The sequence below is a fragment of the Trichechus manatus genome, unplaced genomic scaffold, assembly GCF_000243295.1.
Source record: "Trichechus manatus latirostris isolate Lorelei unplaced genomic scaffold, TriManLat1.0 scaffold00045, whole genome shotgun sequence".
Classification (NCBI taxonomy): Eukaryota; Metazoa; Chordata; class Mammalia; order Sirenia; family Trichechidae; genus Trichechus; species Trichechus manatus.
Genome location: NW_004443981.1, coordinates 1,235,450 through 1,246,529, shown reverse-complemented (window position 1 = coordinate 1,246,529; position 11,080 = coordinate 1,235,450). Strand labels below are relative to the sequence as shown.

General features: G+C 38.9%; 1 protein-coding gene across 3 annotated transcripts in view; it reads left to right on the top strand.

Annotated features, from left to right (window-relative positions):
- EML5 (EMAP like 5) overlaps positions 1-11,080 on the top strand; it is a 144,108-nt gene that overhangs the window by 119,163 nt on the left and 13,865 nt on the right. For 2 of the 3 annotated variants that reach the window (XM_004376655.2, XM_023731680.1), the window contains exon 33: positions 6,032-6,052. The exons of the other annotated variant lie outside the window; for it this stretch is intronic. In XM_004376655.2, coding sequence (XP_004376712.1) covers positions 6,032-6,052 — 21 coding nt within the window. The remainder of the gene's footprint in view (positions 1-6,031; positions 6,053-11,080) is intronic. 3 annotated transcript variants of the gene reach the window in all.

Below are 11,080 nucleotides of genomic sequence, written 5' to 3'. Positions count from 1 at the left end.
TGACTGCTGCTTCCATGGGTGTTGATTGTGGATCCAAGTAAAATGAAATCCTTGACAACTTCAATCTTTTCTCCATTTATTACGATGTTGCTTATTGGTCCAGTTGTGAGGATTTTTTTTGTTTTATGTTGAGGTGTAATCCATACTGAAGGCTGTGGTCTTTGATTTTCATCAGTAAGTGCTTCGAGTCCTCCTCACTTTCAGCAAGCAAGATTGTGTCATCTGCATATTGCAGGTTGTTAATGAGTCTTCATCCAATCCTGATACCATGTTCTTCTTCATATAGTCCAGCTTCTCAGATTATTTGCTCCACATACAGATTGAATAAGTATGGTGAAAGGATACAACCCTGACGCACACCTTTCCTGACTTTAAACCATGCAGTATCCCATTGTTCTGTCTGAACAACTGCCTCTTAATCTATGTACAGGCTCCTCATGAGCACAATTAAGTGGTCTGGAATTCCATTCTTCTCAGTGTTATCCATAATTTGTTATGATCCACACAGTCGAATGCCTTTGCATAGTCAGTAGAACACAGGTAAAACACCTTTCTGGTATTCTCTGCTTTCAGCCAGGATCCATCTGACATCAGCAATGATATCCCTTGTTCTGCATCCTGTTCTGAATCCAGCCTGATTTTCTGGCAGTTCCCTGTCCATACACTCACTGCTTCAGCCGCTTTTGAATGATCTTCAGCAAAATTTTGCTAGCATGTGATATTAATGATATTGTTTGATAATTTCTGCATTCGGTTGGATCACCTTGGGAATAGGCATAAATATGGATCTCTTCTAGTTGGTTGGCCAGGTAGCTGTCTTCCAAATTTCTGGGCATAGCCAAGTGAGCACTTCCAGCACTGCATCCATTTTTTTGAAATATCTTGATTGGTATTCTGTCAACTCCTGGAGCCGTGTTTTTCGCCAATGCCTTCAGTGCAGCTTGGACTTCTTCCTTCAGTACCATCGGTTCTTTATCATATGCTACCTCCTGAAATGGTTGAATGTCAAGCAATTCTTTTTGGTATAATAACTCTGTGTATTCCTTCCATCTTCTTTTGATGCTTCCTGCATCATTTAATATTTTCCCCATAGAATCCTTCACTATTGCAACTCGAGGCTTGAATTTTTTCTTCAGTCCTTTCAGCTTGAGAAATGCCGAACATGTTCTTCCCCTTTACTTTGTCTTCTCGAGCCACCCTTTGAAATCTTCTGTTCAGCTCTTTTACTTCATCATTTCTTCCTTTTGCTTTAGCTGCTCAACATTCAAGAGCAAGTTTCAGAGTCTCTTCTGACATCCATTTTGGTCTTTTCTTTCTCTCCTGTCTTTTTAATGACCTCTTGCTCTCTTCATGTATGATATCCTTGATGTCATTCTACAACTTGTCTGGTCTTTGGTCGTTGGTGTTCAATGCATTATATCTGTTCTTGAGATGGTCTCTAAATTCAGGTGGGATATATACTCAAGGTCGTACTTTGGCTTTCGTGGGCTTGTTCTTTTTTTATTGGCATTGATGTAATTCACTAATTCTTTTAAAATGTGCCTGTCTTGCTGTCTTCTTTTAACTCTGTAGAAAACATAAAGTCCATAACTCTGCAAGCAAAATGTTGAGAGGTTTATTTAGCACATATTTACCAACCAGTGAATCAGTGATCACTATGAATGCTGCCGGAGCCTGGGCAGTGCAAGTGGTTTGCAGTCAGCTTCTAACTGAAAAGATTGACAGTTTGAACTCACCCAGTGGCTCTGTGAAAGAAAGGTCTGGCAAATTGCATCCATAAAGATTACAGTCAAGAAAACCCTATGGAACAGTTTTAGTATGTAACGTGTGGTTGCCATCAGTTGGGGGCCAGTTCACCAGCAACCAACAACAACAGCATGAATACTAATTATAGTAGACTTAGTCAATCAGCTATTCACAACTCTGGTGTTGTTTGCAAAAATGATTGAAATCATTGGGTTGATTGGATCTCAGTGGCTTAAGGTAGCTTTCCAGGTGTCTTTTTCTTCTTGAATAAGATAAGCTTTTAGTGTCTGCATTTTCCACAAAAGCAGTTAAATTGATCAGTTAGAGACTTTTTCTCTGGGTTGCCTGGTTTTACAGTTATGCCACATGTTGTTGTTGTTAGGTGCAGTCCAGTTGGTTCTGACTCGTAGCGACCCTGTGTACAATAGAACAAAACACTGCCTGGTCCTGCACCATCCTCACAGTCATTGTTATGCTTTAGCCCATTGTTGCAGCCACTGTGTCAATCCATCTTGTTGAGGGTCTTCTTCTTTTTCACTGACCCTCTACTCTACCAAGCATAATGTCCTTCTCCAAGGACTGTTCCCTGCTGATAACATGTACAAAGTACATGAGATGAAGTCTTGCCATCCTTGCTTCTAAGGAGCATTCTGGTTGTACTTCTTCCAAGACAGATTTGTTCGTTCTTCTGGCAGTGTATGGTATATTCAGTATTCTTCACCAATACTATAATTCAAATGCATCAGTTCTTCTTTGATCTTCTTTATTCATTGTCCAGCTTTCCTGTGCATATGAGATGATTGAAACTACCATGACTTGTGTCAGGTGCACCTTAGTCCTCAAAGTGACATCTTTGGTTTCTAACACTTTAAAGAGGTCCTTTGCAGCAAGTGGAAACCCTGGTGGCATAGTGGTCAAGAGCTACGTCTACTAACTAAAAGGTTGGCAGTTCGAACCCACCAGGTGTTCCTTGGAAACTATATGGGGCAGTTCTGCTCCATCCTGTAGGGTCGCTATGAGTCGGAATGAACTTGACAGCTACTGGTTTGGTTTTTTGGTTGCAGCAGATTTGCCCAGTGGATGTGTCATTTGATTTCTTGACTACTACTTCTGTGTTACGCCACACAGATCCTGGTATTTTTCCTTTCTGTAAAGTTTTCTGCTTTTAAAAGAAAATAGACCATTAATTCACCCATTACATACAAAATATTCTAATCTTTGTATATAAATACATAGTCTGACCCCTGTTTAAGGAGTCCTGATGGCACAATGGTTAAGTATTCAGCTGCTAACCGGAAGGTCATCGATTTGAACCCATCAGCCACTTCCCAGGAGGAAAGACCTAGCAATCTGCTTCCATGAAGATTACAGCCTAGGAAACCCTATGGGGCAGTTTGTCTCTGTCATATAGGGTCACTATGAATTGGAATCGACTCGATGCCACACAACAACAACCCCTGTTTGTGCTAAGTTTTTTGAAAGTGATGTTTTATTTTCACTCTGCATGAAGAATGAGACCCAGCTCTTAATGGAAGAGAAACCATGTTACCATTTTGGTCATCAAAGCACCTAGATCAGTGCCTCTTGGTACATAGTTATTGCTCAGTTAAATTTTACTGAGTAAATTCATTCCTTCAACAAACTTACTAAGCACCTACCATTTGTGAGGTATTTTTTTCGTGCTGGGGATATAAGCAGCTTACAAAAAGACAGAACCCCTGTATTTACTTTACATTCTGTGAATAGAATTCTAGAAGGTATGATTCTTTTGTTTCTCAACTTTGATCTTTTTCTTCTTCTTTACCCTTCTCTTTCTCTGTTAAGCAAATTTATTTAATGTACTGATGCTGTAGTTTCTCTTTTAGTTAAGAAATGTCATGATCACAAAATAATCTTTTAGGGAAACTGTCTCTTTTCCCCACTTCTTTCTTTTTATTTTGAAAGGCAATGCTATAAGGAATGTGGACTGGCCAATCATCCCCCTTTCTCTCTCCAAGTCAGCATCTGGGTTGTCCATGGTACAGAGGTGGATTTCAGATCATACATGTAGTGCTCTCTCCTTGCTCCCTTCCCAGCTTGTACCCTTCCACAAAATAGATAACAAAAATTCTTTACTCATGACTACGTTAAGTGTAAGACAGATTCAGGGGGAGAGCAAAGAGTGAGGAGGGACTTTTTCTTTTCTGAACCATAAGAGAATTGTTATCAGTAGTTACTTTGCTTTCAAGCTTGTTTAATACCCACAAAGCACAAAATCATATTTAAAATGTTTATAGTTCTTTTTGTTAAAAAATTATATAGATCATAGAGGAATTGAAATGTTTGCTTTTGTGGTATTTTTGCCAGTTACACTCAGATTTTTTTTTTTTCCTTGGTTAGAATCTTGGAACCTCAGGGCCAAATATATCATTTTATCCAGTGCATTATTAGACACTTAAATCTCCTCTGTCAAACCTCTGATAAAAGGTTCTACATATGTTTGAATGCCACCGCCACTTGCTGCTTAATGGAGTAGTTTAACCTCTCCTTTAAAATGTTGCTTCATATAGAACAGAAATCTGCCTCTCTGTGAGTGCTATTCATTGGTCCTCCGTGAGGCATCTAGAACATCTAATCACTTACTCCCGTGGCATTGTCTTCAAGTATTTGGAGACAACTATCATATTCTCCCTGCGTCTTATCTAGTATTGCCCCTAAACCCAGGCAAGAGTGGCTTCTGCTCTAAGCTCTATGCCTTAGAAAGCCACTGTGGACATCTTCTAGCTATACTCCATGGAGCAAGGAGTACATGAAAGCGGTGAAGTTACTCTTCATGGGGGGGCCTACCTCCCCACTTCCCTCCCCACCTCACTCCTTTCTGGACTGTGCTCTGGGATCCAAAACCCCAGAATTCTCTACCAAATGGTCCTGAACTTATTTCTGGGCCTGCACAATCTTCTTCCGTGAGTCCATCCTCCCAAGTCCAGACAGACTGCACAGCTAGTGTGTGCACTCCAAAAGGATGGCCAAGGGACAGCTGTTCATTGGGGTGGGGGTGGATGGAGTTTAGATGGGTAACTGCATATGAGCTTCCTTGGCCCCTTGTGGTGTGGCTGAAGCTGGGGTAGGAAGTGAAGGAGACAGGCCAAGGCTGCCTCATGCTGTCCTAAACTCCAAGAAGTTCTAATTTCAACCAAGCCTTCCAGGTCATTATAGAAGTGTACTTGTCAATATAGGAGGATAGAACATAATTTCATTTAACAGTTTTAGCTTCAGTGATAACTTTAAAATATTTATATCTATGATGTTTAGTCCTTCATTTGTACTCTTGCTCCAGGTCCTGCAGATCTTCAGGGGCAAGCCTGATCTTCTCCAAACCAAATCTGCAGTATTTCAACCATTCTTTGTGGGGCATAGTTTCAAGTCCTCTCACCATTTGATTGTTATCAGAGCATGTTCAGAAATAAAAACAGTATTTCCTGTGTGGTCTGCCCAATTACTTTATTCTTTTCCTTCATATTCCAAGTCAGGACACCATGGGCCTGCATTATCAATATGTCCTTGAAATCATTACTTCATAGTATATAAGGCTCCGGCAGAGCAGAAAACAGTCATCTATCTTCAAGGGATTCCTAGACTTTTACTCCTTTTTTCTTCCTAAAAAATTTTGCTTCTAAAATTTTGGTTAATAGGCATTTCCACCACAAATACAATGAACATAGGGTTTCAAGGTTCCTTTCTTGGCAGTCTTTTACTCATAAAGAAAATTTTAGTTAAAATAAAAATGATTGGGAAAGGGGTTAACTTGTAGGCTGAATTAAGACCTTTCTCTTTCTCGCGTTATATAGTGACCTTCGCCATCATTTCTTTCAGAAAGTTTAGTTCTCCTTCTTCCCTGTAAATAAAGATGCATTGAAACTCATAAGGTCCTTTAAGAGTGCACTCTGTAAACCAGAATAAAGATCATATCAATTAAAATCATATCAATATTGTTTTTAAAATTGTTATTAAAATTTCATGTAACTTATTAAATGCAAAGAAAATAAAGTTTTGACCCAAAGAAAGATTGAAAGGTCATACATAGAATGTTAATATGTATGTACAGTCAGAATGAGTGTACCATTTTTGTGGCTTCACAAGCAGTTTACTAAATTTAATGTAATAAAATGAATTTTATGTATAATACTTTATTACTTAAATTATTTTAAAATGATCTTTTTTTGTAGTAATTGAGTTTTTGCAGATTTTACTTTTGGTATTTATGCTGTTTATGGATAATTATTTTTTTGCTGCTTTTCCATTATAGGTGATTCAGCAGACATGTCAGGTAAGGAAAATTAAACATTTTGTGTTTTAATTATCGTAATATTTTCTGTTACGATAGCCCAAATTAGCCTAGATTTTTATAGAGTAATGAGACGTTTGAACCTATTTTTTTTTTTTTAATGAAAACTACATCATTATGATGTCATGACAATGAGCACAGTCTGCAATAATGATAGTAGCAGTTTTTTTTTTTTTATCTAATAAATTTTGACCTATTAAGTATGCCTGGCATTGTTATGAGGACTTTACATTATTAATTCATTAATTCAATATCATATGAATGGTAGGAGGTGGAACTGGGATTAAAACTTATTCTTAAATGTAAATCAGTAAATTTTATTGCCTAAGAATAAAGTGTTTTTTAAATTTATGTATTTTCTATGTACTATATAAATTATGTGGATCATAACAAATTACGGATAACATTGCGAAGAATGGGAATTCCACAACACTTGACTGTGCTCGTGAGGAACCTGTGCATAGATAAAGAGGCAGTTGTTCGAACAGAACAAGGGGATACTGCGTGTTTAAAATCAGGAAAGGTGTGCGTCAGGGTTATATCCTTTCACCATACTTATTCAGTCTGTATGCGGAGCAAATAATCTGAGAAGCTGGACTATATGAAGAAGAATGTGGCATCAGGATTGGAGGAAGACTTATTAATAGCCTGTGATATGCAGATGATACAACCTTGCTTGCTGAAAGTGAAGAGGACCTAAAGCACTTATTGATGAAGATCAGAGACTACAGTCTTCAGTATGGGTTACATCTTAACATAAAGAGAACAAAAATCCTCACAACTGGACCAGTAAGCAACATCATGATAAACAGAGAAAAGATTAAAGTCGTCAAGGATTTCATTTTACTTGGATCCACAATCAACACCCATGGAAGCAGCAGTCAAGAAATGCAAATGACGCATTGCATAGCAAAAGACCTCTTTAAAGTGTTGAAAAGCAAAGATGTCACCTTGAAGACTAAGGTGCCCCTGACTCAAGCCATGGTGTTCTCAGTTGCCTCATATGCTTGCAAGAGCTGGACAGTGAGTAAAGACGACTGAAGAAGAATGGATGCATTTAAATTAAGGTGTTGGCGAAGAATGTTGAATATACCATGGACTGCCAGAAAAATGAACAAATCTGTGTGGGAAGAAGTACAGCCAGAATGCTCCTTAGATGGCAAGACATCATCTCACATACTTTGGACATGTTATCAGTAGGAACCAGTCCCTGGAGAAGGACATCATGCTTGGTAAAGTAGAGGATCACTGAAAAAGAGGAAGACCCTCAGCAAGATGGATTGACACAGTGGCTGCAACAATGGGCTAAAGCGTAACGATTGTGAGGATGGTGCAGGACCAGGCAGTGTTTAGTTCTGTTGTACATAGGGTTGCTAGTCAGAACCAACTCATCAGCACCTAACAACAACAACATCTATTTAAACCAGAAGGTCAGCAGTTTTGAGTCCACCAGCCGCTCCCTGGAAGCCCTGTGGGGCAGTTCTGTTCTGTCCTGTAGGGTTGCTATGAGTTGGAATCGACTCGATGGCAATGGGATCTATGTAAAAAGACATTTTGAAGATTGAAATGAGTAAAATCTTATTATAGATCAGCATTAAAAGGTGACCATTTGCAATTGAGTTTGATGATAGAGAACTCTTAACTTTGAACCTCAGTTAAGTGAAATGTTATCCCTCAGAATATTCCATTCTTTTTATTAGATGTATTATAAAAATTCTTGCTTTATTATTATTCTGTTTTCAATTTCATCAATAAAAATGTTGTGGACTTTTGTTTTCTCTCTTGTATAAAGACTAAAAAAAAAAAAAAACCCATTGCCATCAAGTCAGTGTTGTATAGGTACCTGCATAATATCTTCAATTTTGCCTCTTTATCTGGCCCTTAACAGATAAAGTTTGCCAACCCTTGCTCTAGAGGGAGACAGACAATAAATAAGTAAATTTTAGAAAATAACATGATGATTTGAGATGGCAATAAATATAATAAAAATATCAAACAAGGTGATAACAATAACACAAACCCAAAAGTGGGTCCCCCACCCCCCACCCCCCCGCCCGCCAGAGGTGGTGACATTCAGCTAAGCCAAGCATGATATAAAAATCTATAGCCAAAAGATGACCTGGAGCAATGATTCTAGGCCTGTTTTGGGGGTTCCAAGACCATGCACCTATTCTCCTAAAAGGATTCACAGGACCCCGAGCATGGGAAATTGAATGAGGATGGGGTGTAGAGCAAAGTAGAGGGATTGGCATCTGACAGAAACAGAGATACTTTATCCACAGACACAAGAAGGAATGGGGCATAGGTATAAATGCAAGAAGATACAGTAGGTTTAGGGTTGGGAAAATAGGGATGCTCCTGTCTGATAGCTTCTGTTTTCTTTCATCAGCTGAGAGTGAGGAGGTGGGGAAGTGGGTATTGGTTTGAAGAGGGTAAAGTTTTGAAATTGTCACTTTGGAATGTGGGAGAATAAATACATATGTTAGAAAAGACATGGTGTAACTATCATTTGGATACATTAGATATGTTTTCAGAGGACATTAGGGGAACATCTTTTGTCCTTGACAAAACTATGTCAGTCCACCTAAGACTCTGGAGCTAAGAATTTGAAAATTTTGATCCTTAAGGCAATTCAAGGAATGAGCGCTCTGACGAGTCCTGGTGACTCTGTCTTGATAGGCGGTTTTCCATTAAATGCCTGTAGTGGTCCTCTGTGTGCCCTTTACAACAGAAAACTCTATACTCAGAGCCCAATCACCAGAATTCCATAAGGTAATATATTAGCACACAAAAGTCAAGAGGGAGGGTGTTCTCCTGAGTTTGCTTATTCAGGAGCTATACAATGTCATCGAGAACCCAGGTACTTTCCATCTCTTCCAGGCTGCCATCCACAGCATTGGCTTCACCCATAAGATGGTTGCATCTGTGTCACGCAGTGGTTGCCAGTAGCAGTTGGAGTTACATACTTCCTTGCTCTCAGCCAGTGGAGAAAGGGAAAAGACCCTTTTCAGAACCCTGACCTAAAAATCCTTCCTTTTAGCCTGATGAAGTCACTTCAGGACACACACCAGACCCTGTACTAAGAAGATGCCAGGGGAATGCCATGTGCAGATTGGCTTAAATCTGGGTTACTGCACTAAATCACTGATGGGGATGGTGGGAGAGAGTGGGCTAAGGGAGCGTTATCAGAATGGGTGCAAACTAACCAGGTACCCCCTCAAGTTGAGCCTGCAGTTTGTTTCCCCTGAATCACACTTCCACTTCCACTCAAAACGTGGTAACCCACAAGGAGGGGGAGAATAAGAGCGGGAATACCTGAGTGTTATCCCTAGCATCATTGATGGCCATTTTCAAATTAATAGAGGCCAATAAAATATACTTAATTTAATCTTTTTTAGTAATTTAGCAAGAACCTGAGAATTTACAGTAATTTTAATTTCAAATACTGTTACTGATATAAATTTAGAACTCTCTAAATGTGTAGCGATCTTATAATGCAGTCATAGGTTTTAAAACATAAATTCCTGGTATCAGTTTCTTGCCATCTCACTTCACTTTTTAAAAGAGTATGAAAAGCTCAATAATTCAATGTATTGAAGATTACTTGCTGTTTAAATTTTAGATAAATGGAGCTCTTTGTAATTTGTGGCATGTGAAATTTGGAGGCAGAAATAACTGAGTGATGTTTCTTGAAAATCTACTACCTACCTTACCACGTTTTGGCAGATACGGTATGTGGACTGCTCAGAGGTGCTTTTTTGTAAACATATATTACAGTGCTTCTGTATTTATCACTGGCAGAAAAATTAGAGTGATCTACTACCACACATCTACACTTAAAGTTTAAACCATGCTCGGCTGCTAACTGAAAGGTTGGTGGTTTGAACTCACCCAGCAGCTCCATGGGACTAAGACCTAGTAATCTGTTCCCATAAAGATTATAGCCTAGGAGACACTATGGTGTAGTTCTACTCTGAATGTACTGAATGTACCCTGATATTTAATATATATATTGTGTAATATTTGAAACAAATAGATTTAACGTGTTGAACACTAATGACTTCAGGCGAGTTGTGGAATGACATCAAGAACATCATACATGAAGAAAGCAAGAAGTCATTAAAAAGACAGAAAAAAAAAGAAAAGATTAAAGTGGATGTCAGAAGAGACTCTGAAACTTGCTCTTGAACGTCGAGTAGCTAAAGCAAAAGGAGGAAATGATGAAGTAAAAGAGCTGAACAGAAGATTTCAAAGGGCAGCTCCAGAAGACAAAGTAAAGTATTATGATGACGTGTGCAAAGACCTGAAGATAGAAAACCAAAAGGGAAAAACATGCTCGGCATTTCTCAAGCTGAAAGAACTGAAGAAAAAATTCAAACCTCAAGATGCAAATATTGAAGGATTCTGCAGCGAATATATTAAATGACACAGAAGGCATCAAAAGAAGGAATACACAGAGTCACTATACCAAAAAGAATTGGTTGACGTTCAACCATTCCAGGAGGCAGCATATGATAAGAAGCAGTGGTTCTGCCGGAAGAAGTCCAAGCTGCACTGAAGGCTTTGGCAAAAAACAAGGCTCCAGGAATTAACGGAATACCAAGTGAGATGTTTCAACAAACGGATGCAGCACTGATAGTGCTCACCTGTCTATGCCAAGAAATTTGGAAGACAGCTACCTGGCCAGCTGACTAGAAGAGATCCATATTTATGCCCATTCCCAAGAAAGGTGATCCAGCTGAATGCGGAAATTACCGAACAATATCATTAATATCACACACAAGTAAAATTTTGCTGAAGATCATTCAAAAGCAGCTGCAGCAGTATATCGACAGGGAACTGCCAGAAACTCAAGCCGGATTCAGAAGAGGACGTGGAACAAGGGATATCATTGCTGATGCAGATGGATCCTGGCTGAAAGCAGAGAATACCAGAAGGATGTTTACCTGTGATTTATTGACTATGCAAAGGCATTCGACTGTGTGGATCATAACAAATTATGGATAATAT